General features: G+C 51.1%; 2 protein-coding genes across 2 annotated transcripts in view; both read right to left on the bottom strand.

The window, feature by feature from the left end:
- LOC311591018 (cytochrome P450 2B1-like) overlaps positions 1-21,250 on the bottom strand; it is a 68,643-nt gene extending 47,393 nt beyond the window's left edge. The window contains exons 1-4 of the mRNA XM_084770381.1: positions 20,892-21,250; positions 19,359-19,521; positions 19,052-19,201; positions 16,569-16,729 (exon numbers count right to left, since the gene is read on the bottom strand). Of these exons, the coding sequence (XP_084626507.1) occupies positions 16,569-16,729; positions 19,052-19,201; positions 19,359-19,521; positions 20,892-21,098 (681 nt within the window). The 5' untranslated portion in view covers positions 21,099-21,250. The remainder of the gene's footprint in view (positions 1-16,568; positions 16,730-19,051; positions 19,202-19,358; positions 19,522-20,891) is intronic.
- A 1,263-nt stretch (positions 21,251-22,513) lies between these two features.
- Positions 22,514-25,902, bottom strand: part of LOC311591021 (cytochrome P450 2B1) — a 21,696-nt gene continuing 18,307 nt past the window's right edge. The window contains exons 8-9 of the mRNA XM_084770389.1: positions 25,731-25,872; positions 22,514-23,088 (exon numbers count right to left, since the gene is read on the bottom strand). Of these exons, the coding sequence (XP_084626515.1) occupies positions 22,907-23,088; positions 25,731-25,872 (324 nt within the window). The 3' untranslated portion in view covers positions 22,514-22,906. The remainder of the gene's footprint in view (positions 23,089-25,730; positions 25,873-25,902) is intronic.

The raw sequence follows: 25,902 nt of genomic DNA, 5'->3' as shown, positions 1-25,902 counted from the left end.
AGGACACTCCTCCCTTCCTCATCTACAGCAATAGGACACTCCTCCCTTCCTCACCTACAGCAATAGCACACTCCTCCCTTCCTCACCTACAGCAATAGCACACTCCTCCCTTCCTAATCTACAGCAATAGCACACTCCTCCCTTCCTCATCTACAGCAATAGGACACTCCTTCCTTCCTCACCTACAGCAATAGGACACTCCTCCCTTCCTCACCTACAGCAATAGGACACTCCTCCCTTCCTCACCTACAGCAATAGGACACTCCTCCCTTCCTCACCTACAGCAATAGGACACTCCTCCCTTCCTCACCTACAGCAATAGGACACTCCTCCCTTCCTCACTCACAGCAATAGGACACTCCTCCCTTCCACACCTACAGCAATAGGACACTCCTCCCTTCCTCACCTACAGCAATAGGACACTCCTCCCTTCCTCACCTACAGCAATAGGACACTCCTCCCTTCCTCACCTACAGCAATAGGACACTCCTCCCTTCCTCACCTACAGCAATAGGACACTCCTCCCTTCCTCACTCACAGCAATAGCACACTCCTCCCTTCCTCACTCACAGCAATAGGACACTCCTCCCTTCCTCACCTACAGCAATAGGACACTCCTCCCTTCCTCACTCACAGCAATAGGACACTCCTCCCTTCCTCACCTACAGCAATAGGACACTCCTCCCTTCCTCACCTACAGCAATAGGACACTCCTCCCTTCCTCACCTACAGCAATAGGACACTCCTCCCTTCCTCACCTACAGCAATAGGACACTCCTCCCTTCCTCACCCACAGCAATAGGACACTCCTCCCTTCCTCACTCACTGCAATAGGACACTCCTCCCTTCCTCACCTACAGCAATAGGACACTCCTCCCTTCCTCACCTACAGCAATAGGACACTCCTCCCTTCCTCACCTACAGCAATAGGACACTCCTCCCTTCCTCACCTACAGCAATAGGACACTCCTCCCTTCCTCACCTACAGCAATAGGACACTCCTCCCTTCCTCACCTACAGCAATAGGACACTCCTCCCTTCCTCACCTACAGCAATAGGACACTCCTCCCTTCCTCACTCACAGCAATAGGACAGTCCTCCCTTCCTCACCCACAGCAATAGGACACTCCTCCCTTCCTCACCTACAGCAATAGGACACTCCTCCCTTCCTCACCTACAGCAATAGGACACTCCTCCCTTCCTCACCCACAGCAATAGGACACTCCTCCCTTCCTCACCTACAGCAATAGGACACTCCTCCCTTCCTCACCCACCGCAATAGGACACTCCTCCCTTCCTCACCCACAGCAATAGGACACTCCTCCCTTCCTCACCTACAGCAATAGGACAGTCCTCCCTTCCTCACTCACAGCAATAGCACACTCCTCCCTTCCTCATCTACAGCAATAGGACACTCCTCCCTTCCTCACCTACAGCAATAGCACACTCCTCCCTTCCTCACCCACAGCAATAGGACACTCCTCACTTCCTCACCTACAGCAATAGGACACTCCTCCCTTCCTCACCCACAGCAATAGCACACTCCTCCCTTCCTCATCTACAGCAATAGGACAGTCCTCCCTTCCTCACTCACAGCAATAGGACACTCCTCCCTTCCTCACCTACAGCAATAGGACACTCCTCCCTTCCTCACCTACAGCAATAGGACACTCCTCCCTTCCTCATCTACAGCAATAGGACACTCCTCCCTTCCTCACCTACAGCAATAGGACACTCCTCCCTTCCTCACCTACAGCAATAGGACACTCCTCCCTTCCTCACCTACAGCAATAGGACACTCCTCCCTTCCTCTCCCACCGCAATAGGACACTCCTCCCTTCCTCATCTACAGCAATAGGACACTCCTCCCTTCCTCACCTACAGCAATAGGACACTCCTCCCTTCCTCACCCACCGCAATAGGACACTCCTCCCTTCCTCACCCACAGCAATAGGACACTCCTCCCTTCCTCACCTACAGCAATAGGACACTCCTCCCTTCCTCACCTACAGCAATAGGACACTCCTCCCTTCCTCACCCACCGCAATAGGACACTCCTCCCTTCCTCACCCACAGCAATAGGACACTCCTCCCTTCCTCACCTACAGCAATAGGACAGTCCTCCCTTCCTCACTCACAGCAATAGGACACTCCTCCCTTCCTCATCTACAGCAATAGGACACTCCTCCCTTCCTCACCTACAGCAATAGCACACTCCTCCCTTCCTCACCTACAGCAATAGCACACTCCTATCTTCCTCATCTACAGCAATAGGACACTCCTCCCTTCCTCACCTACAGCAATAGAACACTCCTCCCTTCCTCACTCACAGCAATAGCACACTCCTCCCTTCCTCACTCACAGCAATAGCACACTCCTCCCTTCCTCATCTACAGCAATAGGACACTCCTCGCTTCCTCACTCACAGCAATAGGACACTCCTCACTTCCTCACCTACAGCAATAGGACACTCCTCCCTTCCTCACCCACAGCAATAGCACACTCCTCCCTTCCTCACTCACAGCAATAGGACACTCCTCCCTTCCTCACTCACAGCAATAGGACACTCCTCCCTTCCTCACCCACAGCAATAGGACACTCCTCCCTTCCTCACCTACAGCAATAAGACACTCCTCCCTTCCTCACCTACAGCAATAGGACACTCCTCCCTTCCTCACCTACAGCAATAGGACACTCCTCCCTTCCTCACCTACAGCAGTAGCACACTCCTCCCTTCCTCACCTACAGCAATAGCACACTCCTCCCTTCCTCACTCACAGCAATAGGACAGTCCTCCCTTCCTCACTCACAGCAATAGCACACTCCTCCCTTCCTCACTCACAGCAATAGGACACTCCTCCCTTCCTCACCTACAGCAATAGCACACTCCTCCCTTCCTCACTCACAGCAATAGGACACTCCTCCCTTCCTCACTCACAGCAATAGCACACTCCTCCCTTCCTCACCTACAGCAATAGGACACTCCTCCCTTCCTCACCTACAGCAATAGGACACTCCTCCCTCCCTCATCTACAGCAATAGGACACTCCTCTTTTCCTCACTCACAGCAATAGGACACTCCTCCCTTCCTCACCTACAGCAATAGGACACTCCTCCCTTCCTCACCTACAGCAATAGGACACTCCTCCCTTCCTCATCTACAGCAATAGGACACTCCTCCCTTCCTCACCTACAGCAATAGGACACTCCTCCCTTCCTCATCTACAGCAATAGGACACTCCTCCCTTCCTCACTTACAGCAATAGGACACTCCTCCCTTCCTCACCTACAGCAATAGGACACTCCTCCCTTCCTCATCTACAGCAATAGGACACTCCTCCCTTCCTCACCTACAGCAATAGGACACTCCTCCCTTCCTCATCTACAGCAATAGGACACTCCTCCCTTCCTCATCTACAGCAATAGACACTCCTCCCTTCCTCACTCACAGCAATAAGACACTCCTCCCTTCCTCACTCACAGCAATAGGACACTCCTCCCTTCCTCATCTACAGCAATAGGACACTCCTCCCTTCCTCATCTACAGCAATAGCACACTCCTCCCTTCCTCACTCACAGCAATAGGACACTCCTCCCTTCCTCACCCACAGCAATAGGACACTCCTCCCTTCCTCACCTACAGCATTAGGACACTCCTCCCTTCCTCACCTACAGCAATAGGACACTCCTCCCTTCCTCACCTACAGCAATAGGACACTCCTCCCTTCCTCACCCACAGCAATAGGACACTCCTCCCTTCCTCACCTACAGCAATAGGACACTCCTCCCTTCCTCACCCACAGCAATAGGACACTCCTCCCTTCCTCACTCACAGCAATAGGACACTCCTCCCTTCCTCATCTACAGCAATAGCACACTCCTCCCTTCCTCACTCACAGCAATAGGACACTCCTCCCTTCCTCACCCACAGCAATAGGACACTCCTCCCTTCCTCACCTACAGCATTAGGACACTCCTCCCTTCCTCACCTACAGCAATAGGACACTCCTCCCTTCCTCACCTACAGCAATAGGACACTCCTCCCTTCCTCACCCACAGCAATAGGACACTCCTCCCTTCCTCACCTACAGCAATAGGACACTCCTCCCTTCCTCACCCACAGCAATAGGACACTCCTCCCTTCCTCACTCACAGCAATAGGACACTCCTCCCTTCCTCACCTACAGCAATAGGACACTCCTCCCTTCCTCACTCACAGCAATAGGACACTCCTCCCTTCCTCACTCACAGCAATAGCACACTCCTCCCTTCCTCACCTACAGCAATAGGACACTCCTCCCTTCCTCACCTACAGTTATAAGACACTCCTCCCTTCCTCACCTACAGCAATAGGACACTCCTCCGTTCCTCACCTACAGCAATAGGACACTCCTCCCTTCCTCATCTACAGCAATAGGACACTCCTCCCTTCCTCATCTACAGCAATAGGACACTCCTCCCTTCCTCACCTACAGCAATAGGACACTCCTCCCTTCCTCACACACAGCAAAAGGACACTCCTCCCTTCCTCACTCACAGCAATAGGACACTCCTCTTTTCCTCATCTACAGCAGTAGACACTCCTCCCTTCCTCACTCACAGCAATAGGACACTCCTCCCTTCCTCACCTACAGCAATAGGACACTCCTCCCTTCCTCACTACAGCAATAGGACACTCCTCCCTTCCTCACTACAGCAATAGGACACTCCTCCCTTCCTCATCTACAGCAATAGCACACTCCTCCCTTCCTCACTCACAGCAATAGGACACTCCTCCCTTCCTCACCCACAGCAATAGGACACTCCTCCCTTCCTCACCTACAGCAATAGGACACTCCTCCCTTCCTCACCTACAGCAATAGCACACTCCTCCCTTCCTCACCTACAGCAATAGGACACTCCTCCCTTCCTCACCTACAGCAATAGGACACTCCTCCCTTCCTCACCTACAGCAATAGGACACTCCTCCCTTCCTCACTCACAGCAATAGGACACTCCTCCCTTCCTCACCTACAGCAATAGGACACTCCTCCCTTCCTCACTCACAGCAATAGCACACTCCTCCCTTCCTCATCTACAGCAATAGGACACTCCTCCCTTCCTCACCTACAGCAATAGGACACACCTCCCTTCCTCACCTACAGCAATAGGACACTCCTCCCTTCCTCACCTACAGCATAGGACACTCCTCCCTTCCTCATCTACAGCAATAGGACACTCCTCGTTCCTCACCTACAGCAATAGGACACTCCTCCCTTCCTCATCTACAGCAATAGGACGCTCCTCCCTTCCTCACCTACAGCAATAGGACACTCCTCCCTTCCTCAGCTACAGCAATAGGACACTCCTCCCTTCCTCACCTACAGCAATAGGACACTCCTCCCTTCCTCACCTACAGCAATAGGACACTCCTCCCTTCCTCACTTACAGCAATAGGACACTCCTCCCTTCCTCACTTACACCAATAGGACACTCCTCCCTTCCTCACCTACAGCAATAGGACACTCCTCCCTTCCTCACCCACAGCAATAGGACACTCCTCCCTTCCTCACCTACAGCAATAGGACACTCCTCCCTTCCTCACCCACAGCAATAGGACACTCCTCCCTTCCTCACCCACAGCAATAGGACACTCCTCCCTTCCTCACCTACAGCAATAGGACACTCCTCCCTTCCTCACCCACAGCAATAGGACACTCCTCCCTTCCTCATCTACAGCAATAGGACGCTCCTCCCTTCCTCACCTACAGCAATAGGACACTCCTCCCTACCTCATCTACAGCAATAGGACACTCCTCCCTTCCTCACCTACAGCAATAGGACACTCCTCCCTTCCTCACCTACAGCAATAGGACACTCCTCCCTTCCTCACCTACAGCAATAGGACACTCCTCCCTTCCTCATCTACAGCAATAGGACGCTCCTCCCTTCCTCACCTACAGCAATAGGACACTCCTCCCTTCCTCACCTACAGCAATAGGACACTCCTCCCTTCCTCACCCACAGCAATAGGACACTCCTCCCTTCCTCATCTACAGCAATAGGACGCTCCTCCCTTCCTCACCTACAGCAATAGGACACTCCTCCCTTCCTCACCTACAGCAATAGGACACTCCTCCCTTCCTCACCCACAGCAATAGGACACTCCTCCCTTCCTCATCTACAGCAATAGGACGCTCCTCCCTTCCTCACCTACAGCAATAGAACACTCCTCCCTTCCTCACCTACAGCAATAGGACACTCCTCCCTTCCTCACTTACAGCAATAGGACACTCCTCCCTTCCTCACTTACAGCAATAGGACACTCCTCCCTTCCTCACTTACAGCAATAGGACACTCCTCCCTTCCTCACCTACAGCAATAGGACACTCCTCCCTTCCTCACCCACAGCAATAGGACACTCCTCCCTTCCTCACCCACAGCAATAGGACACTCCTCCCTTCCTCACTTACAGCAATAGGACACTCCTCCCTTCCTCAACTACAGCAATAGGACACTCCTCCCTTCCTCACTCACAGCAATAGGACACTCCTCCCTTCCTCACCTACAGCAATAGGACACTCCTCCCTTCCTCACCTACAGCAATAGGACACTCCTCCCTTCCTCACCTACAGCAATAGGACACTCCTCCCTTCCTCACCTACAGCAATAGGACGCTCCTCCCTTCCTCACCTACAGCAATAGTACACTCCTCCCTTCCTCACCTACAGCAATAGGACACTCCTCCCTTCCTCACTTACAGCAATAGGACACTCCTCCCTTCCTCACTTACAGCAATAGGACACTCCTCCCTTCCTCACTTACAGCAATAGGACACTCCTCCCTTCCTCACCTACAGCAATAGGACACTCCTCCCTTCCTCACCCACAGCAATAGGACACTCCTCCCTTCCTCACCCACAGCAATAGGACACTCCTCCCTTCCTCACCTACAGCAATAGGACACTCCTCCCTTCCTCACTTACAGCAATAGGACACTCCTCCCTTCCTCAACTACAGCAATAGGACACTCCTCCCTTCCTCACTCACAGCAATAGGACACTCCTCCCTTCCTCACCCACAGCAATAGGACACTCCTCCCTTCCTCATCTACAGCAATAGGACGCTCCTCCCTTCCTCACCTACAGCAATAGGACACTCCTCCCTTCCTCACCTACAGCAATAGGACACTCCTCCCTTCCTCACCCACAGCAATAGGACACTCCTCCCTTCCTCATCTACAGCAATAGGACGCTCCTCCCTTCCTCACCTACAGCAATAGAACACTCCTCCCTTCCTCACCTACAGCAATAGGACACTCCTCCCTTCCTCACTTACAGCAATAGGACACTCCTCCCTTCCTCACTTACAGCAATAGGACACTCCTCCCTTCCTCACTTACAGCAATAGGACACTCCTCCCTTCCTCACCTACAGCAATAGGACACTCCTCCCTTCCTCACCCACAGCAATAGGACACTCCTCCCTTCCTCACCCACAGCAATAGGACACTCCTCCCTTCCTCACTTACAGCAATAGGACACTCCTCCCTTCCTCAACTACAGCAATAGGACACTCCTCCCTTCCTCACTCACAGCAATAGGACACTCCTCCCTTCCTCACCTACAGCAATAGGACACTCCTCCCTTCCTCACCTACAGCAATAGGACACTCCTCCCTTCCTCACCTACAGCAATAGGACACTCCTCCCTTCCTCACCTACAGCAATAGGACGCTCCTCCCTTCCTCACCTACAGCAATAGTACACTCCTCCCTTCCTCACCTACAGCAATAGGACACTCCTCCCTTCCTCACTTACAGCAATAGGACACTCCTCCCTTCCTCACTTACAGCAATAGGACACTCCTCCCTTCCTCACTTACAGCAATAGGACACTCCTCCCTTCCTCACCTACAGCAATAGGACACTCCTCCCTTCCTCACCCACAGCAATAGGACACTCCTCCCTTCCTCACCCACAGCAATAGGACACTCCTCCCTTCCTCACCTACAGCAATAGGACACTCCTCCCTTCCTCACTTACAGCAATAGGACACTCCTCCCTTCCTCAACTACAGCAATAGGACACTCCTCCCTTCCTCACTCACAGCAATAGGACACTCCTCCCTTCCTCACCTACAGCAATAGGACACTCCTCCCTTCCTCACCTACAGCAATAGGACACTCCTCCCTTCCTCACCCACAGCAATAGGACGCTCCTCCCTTCCTCACCTACAGCAATAGAACACTCCTCCCTTCCTCACCTACAGCAATAGGACACTCCTCCCTTCCTCACTTACAGCAATAGGACACTCCTCCCTTCCTCACTTACAGCAATAGGACACTCCTCCCTTCCTCACTTACAGCAATAGGACACTCCTCCCTTCCTCACCTACAGCAATAGGACACTCCTCCCTTCCTCACCCACAGCAATAGGACACTCCTCCCTTCCTCACCCACAGCAATAGGACACTCCTCCCTTCCTCACTTACAGCAATAGGACACTCCTCCCTTCCTCAACTACAGCAATAGGACACTCCTCCCTTCCTCACTCACAGCAATAGGACACTCCTCCCTTCCTCACCTACAGCAATAGGACACTCCTCCCTTCCTCACCTACAGCAATAGGACACTCCTCCCTTCCTCACCTACAGCAATAGGACACTCCTCCCTTCCTCACCTACAGCAATAGGACGCTCCTCCCTTCCTCACCTACAGCAATAGTACACTCCTCCCTTCCTCACCTACAGCAATAGGACACTCCTCCCTTCCTCACTTACAGCAATAGGACACTCCTCCCTTCCTCACTTACAGCAATAGGACACTCCTCCCTTCCTCACTTACAGCAATAGGACACTCCTCCCTTCCTCACCTACAGCAATAGGACACTCCTCCCTTCCTCACCCACAGCAATAGGACACTCCTCCCTTCCTCACCCACAGCAATAGGACACTCCTCCCTTCCTCACCTACAGCAATAGGACACTCCTCCCTTCCTCACTTACAGCAATAGGACACTCCTCCCTTCCTCAACTACAGCAATAGGACACTCCTCCCTTCCTCACTCACAGCAATAGGACACTCCTCCCTTCCTCACCCACAGCAATAGGACACTCCTCCCTTCCTCATCTACAGCAATAGGACGCTCCTCCCTTCCTCACCTACAGCAATAGGACACTCCTCCCTTCCTCACCTACAGCAATAGGACACTCCTCCCTTCCTCACCCACAGCAATAGGACACTCCTCCCTTCCTCATCTACAGCAATAGGACGCTCCTCCCTTCCTCACCTACAGCAATAGAACACTCCTCCCTTCCTCACCTACAGCAATAGGACACTCCTCCCTTCCTCACTTACAGCAATAGGACACTCCTCCCTTCCTCACTTACAGCAATAGGACACTCCTCCCTTCCTCACTTACAGCAATAGGACACTCCTCCCTTCCTCACCTACAGCAATAGGACACTCCTCCCTTCCTCACCCACAGCAATAGGACACTCCTCCCTTCCTCACCCACAGCAATAGGACACTCCTCCCTTCCTCACTTACAGCAATAGGACACTCCTCCCTTCCTCAACTACAGCAATAGGACACTCCTCCCTTCCTCACTCACAGCAATAGGACACTCCTCCCTTCCTCACCTACAGCAATAGGACACTCCTCCCTTCCTCACCTACAGCAATAGGACACTCCTCCCTTCCTCACCTACAGCAATAGGACACTCCTCCCTTCCTCACCTACAGCAATAGGACGCTCCTCCCTTCCTCACCTACAGCAATAGTACACTCCTCCCTTCCTCACCTACAGCAATAGGACACTCCTCCCTTCCTCACTTACAGCAATAGGACACTCCTCCCTTCCTCACTTACAGCAATAGGACACTCCTCCCTTCCTCACTTACAGCAATAGGACACTCCTCCCTTCCTCACCTACAGCAATAGGACACTCCTCCCTTCCTCACCCACAGCAATAGGACACTCCTCCCTTCCTCACCCACAGCAATAGGACACTCCTCCCTTCCTCACCTACAGCAATAGGACACTCCTCCCTTCCTCACTTACAGCAATAGGACACTCCTCCCTTCCTCAACTACAGCAATAGGACACTCCTCCCTTCCTCACTCACAGCAATAGGACACTCCTCCCTTCCTCACCTACAGCAATAGGACACTCCTCCCTTCCTCACCTACAGCAATAGGACACTCCTCCCTTCCTCACCTACAGCAATAGGACACTCCTCCCTTCCTCACCTACAGCAATAGGACGCTCCTCCCTTCCTCACCTACAGCAATAGGACACTCCTCCCTTCCTCACCTACAGCAATAGGACGCTCCTCCCTTCCTCACTTACAGCAATAGGACACTCCTCCCTTCCTCACTTACAGCAATAGGACACTCCTCCCTTCCTCACTTACAGCAATAGGACACTCCTCCCTTCCTCACTACAGCAATAGGACACTCCTCCCTTCCTCACCCACAGCAATAGGACACTCCTCCCTTCCTCACCCACAGCAATAGGACACTCCTCCCTTCCTCACCTACAGCAATAGGACACTCCTCCCTTCCTCACTTACAGCAATAGGACACTCCTCCCTTCCTCAACTACAGCAATAGGACACTCCTCCCTTCCTCACTCACTGCAATAGGACACTCCTCCCTTCCTCACCTACAGCAATAGGACACTCCTCCCTTCCTCACCTACAGCAATAGGACACTCCTCCCTTCCTCACCTACAGCAATAGGACACTCCTCCCTTCCTCACCTACAGCAATAGGACGCTCCTCCCTTCCTCACCTACAGCAATAGGACACTCCTCCCTTCCTCACCTACAGCAATAGGACGCTCCTCCCTTCCTCACTTACAGCAATAGGACACTCCTCCCTTCCTCACTTACAGCAATAGGACACTCCTCCCTTCCTCACCTACAGCAATAGGACACTCCTCCCTTCCTCACCCACAGCAATAGGACACTCCTCCCTTCCTCACCCACAGCAATAGGACACTCCTCCCTTCCTCACCTACAGCAATAGGACACTCCTCCCTTCCTCACTACAGCAATAGGACACTCCTCCCTTCCTCACTACAGCAATAGGACACTCCTCCCTTCCTCACTACAGCAATAGGACACTCCTCCCTTCCTCACCTACAGCAATAGGACACTCCTCCCTTCCTCATCTACAGCAATAGGACACTCCTCCCTTCCTCACCTACAGCAATAGGACACTCCTCCCTTCCTCATCTACAGCAATAGGACACTCCTCCCTTCCTCACTACAGCAATAGGACACTCCTCCCTTCCTCATCTACAGCAATAGGACACTCCTCCCTTCCTCAGCTACAGCAATAGGACACTCCTCCCTTCCTCACTACAGCAATAGGACACTCCTCCCTTCCTCACTACAGCAATAGGACACTCCTCCCTTCCTCACCTACAGCAATAGGACACTCCTCCCTTCCTCATCTATAGCAATAGGACACTCCTCCCTTCCTCACCCACAGCAATAGGACACTCCTCCCTTCCTCACTTACAGCAATAGGACACTCCTCCCTTCCTCACTCACAGCAATAGGACACTCCTCCCTTCCTCACCTACAGCAATAGGACACTCCTCCCTTCCTCATCTATAGCAATAGGACACTCCTCCCTTCCTCACCCACAGCAATAGGACACTCCTCCCTTCCTCACTTACAGCAATAGGACACTCCTCCCTTCCTCACCTACAGCAATAGGACACTCCTCCCTTCCTCACCTACAGCAATAGCACACTCCTCCCTTCCTCACCTACAGCAATAGGACACTCCTCCCTTCCTCACCTACAGCAATAGGACACTCCTCCCTTCCTCACCTACAGCAATAGCACACTCCTCCCTTCCTCACCTACAGCAATAGGACACTCCTCCCTTCCTCACCTACAGCAATAGCACACTCCTCCCTTCCTCACCCACAGCAATAGGACACTCCTCCCTTCCTCACCTACAGCAATAGGACACTCCTCCCTTCCTCACTCACAGCAATAGGACACTCCTCCCTTCCTCACCACAGCAATAGGACACTCCTCCCTTCCTCACCTACAGCAATAGGACACTCCTCCCTTCCTCACCTACAGCAATAAGACACTCCTCCCTTCCTCACTCACAGCAATAGGACACTCCTCCCTTCCTCACCTACAGCAATAGGACACTCCTCCCTTCCTCACCTACAGCAATAGGACACTCCTCCCTTCCTCACCTACAGCAATAGGACACTCCTCCCTTCCTCACTCACAGCAATAGGACACTCCTCCCTTCCTCACCTACAGCAATAGGACACTCCTCCCTTCCTCACCTACAGCAATAGGACACTCCTCCCTTCCTCACTACAGCAATAGGACACTCCTCCCTTCCTCACTACAGCAATAGGACACTCCTCCCTTCCTCACTACAGCAATAGGACACTCCTCCCTTCCTCACCTACAGCAATAGGACACTCCTCCCTTCCTCATCTACAGCAATAGGACACTCCTCCCTTCCTCACCTACAGCAATAGGACACTCCTCCCTTCCTCATCTACAGCAATAGGACACTCCTCCCTTCCTCACTACAGCAATAGGACACTCCTCCCTTCCTCATCTACAGCAATAGGACACTCCTCCCTTCCTCAGCTACAGCAATAGGACACTCCTCCCTTCCTCACTACAGCAATAGGACACTCCTCCCTTCCTCACTACAGCAATAGGACACTCCTCCCTTCCTCACCTACAGCAATAGGACACTCCTCCCTTCCTCATCTATAGCAATAGGACACTCCTCCCTTCCTCACCCACAGCAATAGGACACTCCTCCCTTCCTCACTTACAGCAATAGGACACTCCTCCCTTCCTCACTCACAGCAATAGGACACTCCTCCCTTCCTCACCTACAGCAATAGGACACTCCTCCCTTCCTCATCTATAGCAATAGGACACTCCTCCCTTCCTCACCCACAGCAATAGGACACTCCTCCCTTCCTCACTTACAGCAATAGGACACTCCTCCCTTCCTCACCTACAGCAATAGGACACTCCTCCCTTCCTCACCTACAGCAATAGCACACTCCTCCCTTCCTCACCTACAGCAATAGGACACTCCTCCCTTCCTCACCTACAGCAATAGGACACTCCTCCCTTCCTCACCTACAGCAATAGCACACTCCTCCCTTCCTCACCTACAGCAATAGGACACTCCTCCCTTCCTCACCTACAGCAATAGCACACTCCTCCCTTCCTCACCCACAGCAATAGGACACTCCTCCCTTCCTCACCTACAGCAATAGGACACTCCTCCCTTCCTCACTCACAGCAATAGGACACTCCTCCCTTCCTCACCACAGCAATAGGACACTCCTCCCTTCCTCACCTACAGCAATAGGACACTCCTCCCTTCCTCACCTACAGCAATAAGACACTCCTCCCTTCCTCACTCACAGCAATAGGACACTCCTCCCTTCCTCACCTACAGCAATAGGACACTCCTCCCTTCCTCACCTACAGCAATAGGACACTCCTCCCTTCCTCACCTACAGCAATAGGACACTCCTCCCTTCCTCACTCACAGCAATAGGACACTCCTCCCTTCCTCACCTACAGCAATAGGACACTCCTCCCTTCCTCACCTACAGCAATAGGACACTCCTCCCTTCCTCACCTACAGCAATAGGACACTCCTCCCTTCCTCACCTACAGCAATAGGACACTCCTCCCTTCCTCACTCACAGCAATAGGACACTCCTCCCTTCCTCACCTACAGCAATAGGACACTCCTCCCTTCCTCACCTACAGCAATAGGACACTCCTCCCTTCCTCACTTACAGCAATAGGACACTCCTCCCTTCCTCACTACAGCAATAGGACACTCCTCCCTTCCTCACCTACAGCAATAGGACACTCCTTCCTTCCTCATCTACAGCAATAGGACACTCCTCCCTTCCTCACCTACAGCAATAGGACACTCCTCCCTTCCTCATCTACAGCAATAGGACACTCCTCCCTTCCTCACTACAGCAATAGGACACTCCTCCCTTCCTCAGCTACAGCAATAGGACACTCCTCCCTTCCTCAGCTACAGCAATAGGACACTCCTCCCTTCCTCACTACAGCAATAGGACACTCCTCCCTTCCTCACTACAGCAATAGGACACTCCTCCCTTCCTCACCTACAGCAATAGGACACTCCTCCCTTCCTCATCTATAGCAATAGGACACTCCTCCCTTCCTCACCCACAGCAATAGGACACTCCTCCCTTCCTCACTTACAGCAATAGGACACTCCTCCCTTCCTCACTCACAGCAATAGGACACTCCTCCCTTCCTCACCTACAGCAATAGGACACTCCTCCCTTCCTCATCTATAGCAATAGGACACTCCTCCCTTCCTCACCCACAGCAATAGGACACTCCTCCCTTCCTCACTTACAGCAATAGGACACTCCTCCCTTCCTCACCTACAGCAATAGGACACTCCTCCCTTCCTCACCTACAGCAATAGCACACTCCTCCCTTCCTCACCTACAGCAATAGGACACTCCTCCCTTCCTCACCTACAGCAATAGGACACTCCTCCCTTCCTCACCTACAGCAATAGCACACTCCTCCCTTCCTCACCTACAGCAATAGGACACTCCTCCCTTCCTCACCTACAGCAATAGCACACTCCTCCCTTCCTCACCCACAGCAATAGGACACTCCTCCCTTCCTCACCTACAGCAATAGGACACTCCTCCCTTCCTCACTCACAGCAATAGGACACTCCTCCCTTCCTCACCACAGCAATAGGACACTCCTCCCTTCCTCACCTACAGCAATAGGACACTCCTCCCTTCCTCACCTACAGCAATAAGACACTCCTCCCTTCCTCACTCACAGCAATAGGACACTCCTCCCTTCCTCACCTACAGCAATAGGACACTCCTCCCTTCCTCACCTACAGCAATAGGACACTCCTCCCTTCCTCACCTACAGCAATAGGACACTCCTCCCTTCCTCACTCACAGCAATAGGACACTCCTCCCTTCCTCACCTACAGCAATAGGACACTCCTCCCTTCCTCACCTACAGCAATAGGACACTCCTCCCTTCCTCACCTACAGCAATAGGACACTCCTCCCTTCCTCACCTACAGCAATAGGACACTCCTCCCTTCCTCACTCACAGCAATAGGACACTCCTCCCTTCCTCACCTACAGCAATAGGACACTCCTCCCTTCCTCACCTACAGCAATAGGACACTCCTCCCTTCCTCACTTACAGCAATAGGACACTCCTCCCTTCCTCACTACAGCAATAGGACACTCCTCCCTTCCTCACCTACAGCAATAGGACACTCCTCCCTTCCTCACCTACAGCAATAGGACACTCCTCCCTTCCTCACTTACAGCAACAGGACACTCCTCCCTTCCTCACCTACAGCAATAAGACACTCCTCCCTTCCTCACTCACAGCAATAGGACACTCCTCCCTTCCTCACCTACAGCAATAGGACACTCCTCCCTTCCTCACCTACAGCAATAGGACACTCCTCCCTTCCTCACCTACAGCAATAGGACACTCCTCCCTTCCTCACTCACAGCAATAGGACACTCCTCCCTTCCTCACCTACAGCAATAGGACACTCCTCCCTTCCTCACCTACAGCAATAGGACACTCCTCCCTTCCTCACCTACAGCAATAGGACACTCCTCCCTTCCTCACCTACAGCAATAGGACATTCCTCCCTTCCTCACTCACAGCAATAGGACACTCCTCCCTTCCTCACCTACAGCAATAGGACACTCCTCCCTTCCTCACCTACAGCAATAGGACACTCCTCCCTTCCTCACTTACAGCAATAGGACACTCCTCCCTTCCTCACTACAGCAATAGGACACTCCTCCCTTCCTCACCTACAGCAATAGGACACTTCTCCCTTCCTCACTTACAGCAATAGGACACTCCTCCCTTCCTCACCTACAGCAATAGGACACTCCTCCCTTCCTCACCTACAGCAATAGGACACTCCTCCCTTCCTCACCTACAGCAATAGGACACTCCTCCCTTCCTCACCCACAGCAATAGGACACTCCTCCCTTCCTCACCTACAGCAATAGGACACTCCTCCCTTCCTCACCTACAGCAATAGGACACTCCTCTCTTCCTCACCTACAGCAATAGGACACTCCTCCCTTCCTCACCTACAGCAATAGGACACTCCTCCCTTCCTCACTACAGCAATAGGACACTCCTCCCTTCCTCACTACAGCAATAGGACACTCCTCCCTTCCTCATCTACAGCAATAGGACACTCCTCCCTTCCTCATCTACAGCAATAGGACACTCCTCCCTTCCTCATCTACAGCAATAGGACACTCCTCCCTTCCTCAGCTACAGCAATAGGACACTCCTCCCTTCCTCAGCTACAGCAATAGGACACTCCTCCCTTCCTCATCTACAGCAATAGGACACTCCTCCCTTCCTCATCTACAGCAATAGCGCACTCCTCCCTTCCTCACCTACAGCAATAGGACGCTCCTCCCTTCCTCTCCCACAAAGCAGCCTCTGGTTTCCATTGCCCAGGATGCTCCTCTCTTCCCCCCGCCGCCACTGACCTGGCTGGAAAATGAGCTCAAGAGCTCAAAGGACTGACACAACAGTTCCAGCAGGCGCACGAACTGGCGGTCTTTGTAGTCAAAGCGCTCGCCAAAGACAATGGAGCAAATGACGTTGGCTGTGACACCGTGGAAGAGGAAAGTCGGGTCCAGTAAGGCTCCTGGAGGGTGGGGTACAGGACAAGAGACATGAGGTCAAGAACCCCGGGGAATATTCACCTTCCACCACATCTCTGTGAGGCTTCCACCGTTCGCTTGCTAGTCAAAGACAGAAATACCAGCTACCTCATTGGCACATGTGATGCGCTAGGTGCTCTGGTTGGTGATGCATGTATCATTTTAACTTCCCTCAATACTGTACAGAAGATGAGATGCTGTGGAGAGCCACAGATAGCAGCGCCCCCTGCTGCTTCCCCGGCGCAATGCGCCCCTTATGCGCATGCGCAATGCATCCCTTATGTGCATGCCCAATGCGCCCCTTATGCGCAAATGTGCCCCTTATGCGCATGCGCAATATGCCTTTGAGCGAGCCCCTTATCCACATGCCTGAAGGCATAGCGTGAGGTGGCGTGATCCGAACAAGGCATAGCATGAGGTGGCGTGATCCAAACGCACCAACCAAGAGCGACAACGTGGCAGTCTCTGATAGGACCAGGCACACTATAAAGGTTCTGTGGGCGCTTTTCCCCGGGGTCACTCCGGTAGTCAAGGTTCCTGAATAAACTGCTGCGAGAAGAGTTCCCGGTGTTCGTGTCTTTCCTGCCGGTCGGGGGCGGCATCGACAAGATGCTATTCCCATACAGAGACAGGTAAGCTGATTTCTCTACAAGAACTCAATGAGTTATGATTGTGACTAGGATTCTGGGACCACAGGTACAGTGTGTGTAGTTAGTCTTCACCGTGCACCCCGACTCTGAGCTGTAGTTAATTCACACTGGCTGGAATGGTTCAGAGAAAGGCTCAAGGATTGCATAAGTGGGTTTACAAGCCCTGCGTACTCCACTCCCACCTGACAATCTTTCTCCATCACCTCTCTGGCTTCTAGGCTCCGTGGTGGGTGTCCCTGAAGCCATCAGCACCTGGTGCCTGCTGCCTTTGTCGGCCTGCATCAGTCCTGGGCCCTGGTGGTTGGGGAGCTGTTTTAGACCCAACAGTATTGAGGTCTTGTTGTCCTTTTCCCTGGGGCTGGCTCAACTATAATCTTTGATTGCCCTGTAAATTCTTTCCTCAGGCTAGTCAGTTGGACTCTCAGCCTTTTAAATTCACATCCTCTGGGTCCCTCCATCTCTGTGATAGTCTTCTCCGGTCATTATTCCCAATCTGAATTTTTCCTCCTCTCGAAACTCTGCATCAACAGCTCAGCACTCCTGGAACATATCAATAATATATGGGAAGCCACCAGCATAAAGGAATGGAGCTGCAAACAAAGGTCCACATTACCAGGGTGCCCCTGGTGAAAAATAATCCTGAGCACCCTGAAGTGCCTGTGAGTGCTACTAATGTGAGACTCTGCCTCCCCCCCAACACACACACACACCCCAGCTGCCTCTGCACTCACCTCTGCTCATCAGTGGGAGCACAAGGAAGAAACCACAGTCTCTGCTTGGAACATACACAGCTCTTCCTGCTTCCTTTCATGTGCGTAAACTCTACATTTGCCCTTGACTAAGACTATATTATGGGTTACAACCCCTTTGGAGATCAAGCAACACAGGAGTCACCTAAGACCCCGCCAAAAAAAAACATGGATATATACATTACAATCCATAACAGTATGAAAATTATGGTTATAAAGTAGCAACAAAAAATAATTTTATAATTGGGGATCATCACAATATATTGGAGACAGTAGTCAAGGGTCCGGCCACTAAGAAAGTTGAGAAACACTGGACAGAGATTGCTTTGGTGTGGTGAGGGCAAAGGTTAAGCAAGGGTGCTCTTGAACTCTATGCGCAGTAGAAGATCCTCAGCCTCCTCCCTCAACCTGGAATGCCCAGATTACAGGCGAACCCCATCATCCTGCACACCTCACTGTACATTGTCATGGAAGCATTCTACAACTCACCTACAGGCACACAGACATCTTGAGGCAGAATTTCACAACGTGGACAAGACTGGCCTTAAATTCATGATCATCTTGCCTCCCCTAGTAAGTGGTGAGAGATGCACCACCACTTCCAAGTGAACCAAATTAATTCCGAGATTGATCCCCCCCCCCTCGTACAAAAGTAACCACTGTGGGCAATTTTACATTATCTCTGAGTTATGTGTCTGTAATATGAACCTGTCTTTTCTTTTTCTGTCTCTGTATTTCTCTGTCCCCACCTTGGTCCATCCCTACTCTTCCCCCCCCCCACACACACACACACACTCCCTAGTCTCTCTGCTGTCACTACTCTCCTTCCCTGTCCTTGTGTGTCTCTTTCTCCTTCTTTGGCCGTGCAGTCATGTTTTACATTGTTGTCCGTTTCTCCGGGACTCACCCTGGGATTTCCGCAGCTCCTCCACCAGACACTGGGCCTCTTCCTTTATCCGCTCCTCCACACTTCGCTTCCCCATCCCAAAGTCTCTCATGGTTGCTAGAGAGAACCGCCGAAGGGCTTTCCAGCGTTCCCCATTGGCAAAGATCACACCTAAGAAAGCAGGGGAAGCGTGGGCAGGTTACATTGGAAGTTCAAAGAAATCTGGGTCCTTACCCGCCCCTGGCCCTCCCTTCTTTCAGATCCACCTCTCTCTCTCTCTCTATGGCGGTTCTCCGTTCCATCTCATCCCAACCTTTGGGCCTCTTACCATAATCCTTGAAGATTGGCTTGATCACAGCTACTGTCCCTCGGCCAGAGAAAGCCTCCGCTTGACCCACCAGAGCCTCCCTTATGGTCTCTGTCCCACACAGCACGACCACGGGCCTTGGTCCCAGGTGCACTGTGAACACATCTCCATATTTTTCTTGAAGCTGACAACCATTAAGGGTACAAGAGTTGTGTTTAGCCAGCACAGAAATTATTGTTAAACTGTTAAGACACTTAGATACACATTACTAAATAGACATCTCCTTCTCTAGCTACCCTTCCCCCTTCTGAAGACCTAAGAGTTCAAGGGTTATTTCAACATTGGCTCTGTATTGATTGGTTGGAGGTTCTAATCAGTGTCCTAGAACTGTGGAATAAGAGAAGAAGAAAAAAGGTCAACATAGGCTGATAATTCTGGCACTGAGGAGTGCTAAGCCAAAAGAGCACTGCTGATCCTTGGCTACACATCCAGTTGGAGGCAAGCCTGGAGCACATGCTACCCTTTCTCAAAACATAGATAAATATGACTGTTTATATGCACGTAGGTCTGTGCCAGTGTCTTTCAGTCCGGCCAACTGTTGTTGGCATGTCATGTAGGAGCCACCCTTCGTGTGACCCAGCTCCAACCTGTTCAATGCCTCCTGGTAACATTCACTTAGGGAGGATGGGGTGAGAATGTCAAAATCCTCCAGTGATGAAATAATCCATCCTTTTCATCTTGTGACCTTTATCTTAGTCTGGATTTCAGTGCAGCTAATAGGAATTCAATGCTATGAAAATGATCAGTGCCTGATGTTGTTTAGGGTATATTTCTATGAAAACAAAGCAAAAAAACTCTACATGTGTCATATATGTATATATATATACATATATATATGTATGTATGTATGTATGTATGCATTTATATTTTAGGTGGGGTTACACAATTGAGCCTTGTGCAACAACGAAATGACAATTCACAGATCAGATTGATAATATAAATGAAACGTATCAAGTTAATGTCAACCTAAAAGCAAGTTTTATTTTACAGCTTATTATTAATAAATAAGCGGTAATTAAATATTGAATCCCCCTTGTGACAAAGGTGCCAGGATGGGGATTATATGGTGCATAATGTTTATATCTGATTAGCCCTACAAACCACATGCTCCTCCTCCTGCCTTGCCTCTCCTAACCTTTGTCCTGGAAAACCTCAAACTAAACTCTTTTGCTGGCCTTAAAAAAAAAACTTATTCATTTCTGACTGACATTTATCTTTCTCTACTGGAAAAGTCAAACCCTGAAGAGCGAAACTCTACGCGTTTACACCACAACGCCTCTCCACCTCTTTCACCCCAAGCACAGTGCCCCATACAGAGGCAACAGAGCAGGATTCATCTTCTGATTTGAGCATCGTCCATCACAGGTCAGCATCTGACATGTCACTCAGCAACCTTCCCAGCTGAACCCACGGCCTGGAAAGGATTCCCAGGCCTTTCCAACTGAGTCACAGTCAAAGACAGAAGCCCGCACTGCGGCCCCACGTGGGTCTCACCTGAATGAAAGATTTGAGGAGGCCTCCTCTGTCCATCTGTAGGAGGTTCCCCAACAGGGGGAGGGGTTGGGGTCCTGGGGGGAGACGGCCATGGGACTTGGAGTGGCCCCTGACCAGGAGTAGAAAAAAGCCCAGGAGAAGAGCAAGGAGGAGAAGAAGACTGGGCTCCATGGTCCCCGTGTAACAACTGTTGACTTCACTGCTCATGTGAGCAGGACCTTTTATGCCGAACCCACCTGTCCAACGAGTCACGCAACTTGAGCTGTTCCTGCCTCCTGTCTCTCACTGTTGAGGAGGGAGAGAGCACCCAGACTTTTTCTGCATTGGCTGCTGGTCACCCACTCACTCTCTCTTCCCTTGCTCAACCATATATGTTGACAAAAGCACCTTGTACCCAATACATGGGACCAAAGGGCAGTGGACGTAACCCCTGTGGTGAGTGTGTGCATCTAAATCCAGTTTTGTTTGTTTCTTTACTCAGGCATGGACCTGTGTGTGTATGCTGCATATGTGAAAGGATGCTTCTTATGTGGATGTACAGGTCTGTGTTTCTGTGTTCCTCTGTATATGTTTGCATGTGTGTTTGTCTGTGTGTCTGTGTTGGTGAGTTTTCTTTTCTTTTTTTTTTTCCTGAGACAAGGTTTCTCTGTGTGTAGCCTTGGCTGTCCTGGAACTCACATTGTAGACCAGGCTGGCCTCGAACTCACAGTGATCCACCTGTCTCTGCCTCCCGAGTGCTGGGACGAAAGGTGTGCGCCACCACTGCATCTGGCATCAACTAAAACCTAAACTGCTGGGCATTCCTGTGAGAAACTGTCCTGATCAGATTATTTGAAGACCCACCCTCAACCTGGGTCACAACTTCCGTTGGCAGAACCCACAAAAGAAGGAAATTGTGCTTTTTTTTTTTTTTTGGCCTGTCTTCTCTCTCTCTCTCTCTCTCTCTCTCTCTCTCTCTCTCTCTCTCTCTCTCTCTCTCTCTCTTTCTCTCTCTCTCTAAGTTCATCTAATCTGTTGCTGTGGCTGCTGTTAAATTCAAGTTCTTTTGGATTTCCACAGAGACTGAAACACCAGCAGTTGGCTTTCCAGGCATCTTCCAGGACTGCGGCACCTCATGGGACAGCTGAGACTGGCAGCCTCATGTATGGACAACAACTTAATTCTCAGCCTTTGCATTATGGAACAGTCACTGTTGCACTACACAGACATAGCCTGTAAGACAGTCTAATAAATCCCACAGATGGGTGACAGACAGACAGATAGATAGATAGATAGATAGATAGATAGATAGATAGACAGACAGACAGGCTGACAGACTGACTGACTGACTCTGACACTCCTTTTCCTTTAGAGAACCCTGATTACTTCAGGCATTGGTGTGATTCTTGGGAGATTTCAAAAGAAACATATGGGAACCTGAAGCTGGTGTTTAAAATTGTGCAGCTCAGGAGCCACAGGAAGAGGAGGCCTCTGCCTAGAGAGCAGGTATAGGAAGAGGATGCTGAGAAGGAACACGAGAAAATCCCACAAAGGTGTGTGACTGTGGCCTGGAGGATACCGGAACCTAGATTATACTGTGTGAAGTAAAACACACAAGAAAAGAAGACACAGGACACCAGAGATCACACATCATGTGATTCCATTTAAGTGAGACATACATATTAGGCACATCTGTAGACATGAAACTCAGACCATCTACAGAGTCCGTCAGCACAGACCACGGAGCACACAGGGCTGGTGAATGGGGCCTGCAGCTGTTGGGAGAGACAGAGAAGTGACTCAGTGTGAGGTGCGGCCTGCAGGAGTCCCTGCTCGTGCGTCAAGAAAGGCACTTGATTGATTTCTCCAGCGGGATTCACAGGAAGGAAGCACAAGCCTCAGAGCTTTGGAGAAGCCGCAATAGGGTGGAAGGGTGTGAGCAATGACCCAGGGTCTGGTTTCCTGCAGGCCTCTCAGAGGCAGAAAGGTGGGACCATTCTCAACAGCGGTGGGGACGCCTGGACACCTTATCCCACTCAGCGGGCCAGGAAGCAGATCTGGTAGGTTGGGGGTATTCTGCCGATGCCGCTCTCCTTGGGAGTGAGGTCGATGTCCTTAGGAGCCACAGGGCTGGACACGGAGAAGTTCTGGAGGATGGCGGTGAAGAAAAGGAACAGCTCGTTGCGGGCGATGCCTTCGCCGAGGCAAATGCGCTTTCCTGTGGGCGCAGAAGGTGAGCCATGTCAGCCCCAGGCCAGCGTACCAACCTTTGGACTGTCCCATCCCTAGACCCGTTTAGACAACTCTGCCCATTGCAATGAATAAGTGGGTTTGACCCTCAGCCTGCAATTCAATTGAGAATATTAAGGCAGGGCCATATCATCGGTAGCTTTTGTTGGTTCACCAAGGTCCTTGCTCCAGAACTGTAAGAACCCATTTAGAGTAGACGTGAAGTGTGGTTGTGTAAACATTTACAACACAACATCTTTAGTGCCCATCATTTCTCCTCTGAAGAGATGGATACCCATCTCATAGAGCTGCCCTGAGGGCTGAGGTGCTGTTTAGAAATAATTCCTATATGAGCAGGACGTGGAGGAGCATTGCCTGTAATTTGGAGACGGAGTCTTGAGAAGATCTGAACAGCCTGGGCTACATAACGAGACCTCTGTGTGTGTGTGTGGTGTGTGGATGTGTGTGTGTGTGTGTGTGTGTGTGTGTGTGTGTGTGTGTGTGTGTGTGTCCCTTCTTTCTCTTCTCTCCCTCTCTCCACTTCCTTCTCTCTCCATTTCCCTGACCTTTTCTTATTCACCTTGAGTTCAACAAATGCCCAAACACAATCACAATGGTTCATACAATTGAGAGTGGTCAGGTGCACATGACAAGGCGCCTATGGCACCCACTGAGTTCTCAGAGGTATGAGGTGCCCTCGCCGGTTTGTATGAAGAAGCACTGTAGAGCAATGGGAGCCTGAAATCACAGGTAGCGGCACCAGCACCTGCCCTGGTACCTCAGTGATTCTCAATCTGCAGCTGACCCCCACCCCAGGACTTCCAGGTGCAGGAGGAATTTCCCAGCGACCCTTGTGCTTTCCAGGCTGTTGGGAAATTGGGCCTGTGCTGGGGTGTCTAGGAAAAGCACCCTATTCTTTTGAGCCTCTCCTTTCCAGAATTTAGGTGGCACGAGCTTGGAAATTGTGGAGTAGCTCTGAGATGGCTCTTCTAGGACAGGTTTTGTGACCCAGATTTTTCTAGAACATCTTACTGACTTATCTCTCGACACGATGTCCCCAGGGACACCTTCCATGTCTATTTGGCTCTGCTGTCCGTTTGGCTTACTGGTCCCCTCATTTGATCGTTTGTTTGTGTCCCACAGCAGTCTACCAGGACCGGTGTCTGTCTGCACCTGTCATCACTGTGTGTCTTTTTATCTCTTCCTGTTTCTGCCTGCTTCTTCTGAACACCCTAGCTAGCACCCTAACCCTTCCCCTTCCCTGTCAAACCATAGCTTGTCAAGCACTTGCTCCATGTCTTCCTCTTGCGTCTCTTTCCTCCACATCCCTGTCTTCCTAAACTTGGGACTGTCACACAGACAATCCACTTTTATCTCACTGCCCTACAAATCTCCAGCCCTGAAGATGAAATGTGAGAGGAGGCCATCACATTAGACAAATCCAGGAGCCAGGGCTGAGCCCAGGGTCACTGAAGTCACTTGGCCACTCAAGACTAGACAGTTCTTAGCTGAGATATGGATCAGCAGGACAGCACTTGCCTACAATCCCCCAGCGAAGAGATAAGGACAAAGAGGCTCAGCTGGAGAGAGCACCTTCTAGAATGTTCTAGAGAAGGGCTGGAGGTGTGGGCTCTTTGGGACTGAACTTGCTTAGCATGAACACTTCCCTGGATTTCATCCCCGGGATGAGAGTGTTCAGGGGATGGGGGATGGGACAAGTAAAGGCTGAGGAATTGTTTCCGGGACATCCCTTTCCCCAAAAGATAAAATCCTGAACACAAAGACTCCATGTTTACATCCTATGGAGTCCATTCAACTGACTGAATTTGGCTGAAGGCAGCTTCTGTGTGTAACAAACTAACCAAAGACACTAAGGCAACCAAACTACGTACTGACTTGAGATTCTGTTTGTCCAACAAAGACCAAGTTGCAGTCGCTCATAGGAGTTGACCAATCCCAGGCTGCCAACTACTCCAGCATGGCCAAGTAAGGCAGAAGTGGAGCTGGCACTGGTCAAGCTGAGTGTACAGGCCCAGCTCCCTATTCTGCCTGCCGACACTGATGGGTGCTGTGACTCTGAACTTTCTCTGCTTCAGGATATTATCCATCACAAATGGTTTCTCTGCTCAAATAAATGCTAGTAATTTTGATTTCTCTTGTGATTGAAGAAGCCAAATAACATTTAATGAAAACAGGGACAAGACATGCCCCACCTCTGCAGTGCTCACAGACAAGGCCTCCCCAGCCATCAAGATACTACCAAGGTAGTGAGCGGGCTCAGCAGTTAAAGGCACTGACTGCTCTTCCAGAGGACCAGGGTTCAAATTCCAGTGACCACATGGTACCTCGCAACTGTCTGCAACTTCAAGGTTTGACACTCACGCAGACATACATGAAGGCAAGACACCAATGCATGAAAAATAAAAACAAATAAATTTAAAGAAGATGAATTGGATTGGGTTTAGAGACTTCTTAATACTTCTCCAGGATGCTCCTTTAGTTTAAGAGTCCCCTCATAGGGCTCTAGCCTGGGTGAATGGATGGTTCTGGCAAAGCTCAGTAAACATGAACCTATTCCTGTTGGTGTCCCAGAGGGTGCGCCTGCCCTCTGGTGTCTAGGAAAGGAATCACCTGTGGAGAAGGGCATAAAAGCTTCACTTTTCTTCAGTGCCCCATTGGCATCCAGAAAGTGGTCAGGATTGAAGGCGTCTGGCTGTTCAAAGTACTGTGGGTCATGAAGAGCTGAACTCAGAATGGGGTACACTTCAGTGTCCTAAAAGACATTACAAGATTCAAAAATGTT

The sequence above is a fragment of the Acomys minous genome (genome assembly GCF_964271855.1).
Source record: "Acomys minous genome assembly, chromosome: 20".
In the NCBI taxonomy this organism is placed as follows: Eukaryota; Metazoa; Chordata; class Mammalia; order Rodentia; family Muridae; genus Acomys; species Acomys minous.
This window is presented reverse-complemented; position numbering and strand designations above follow the sequence as displayed.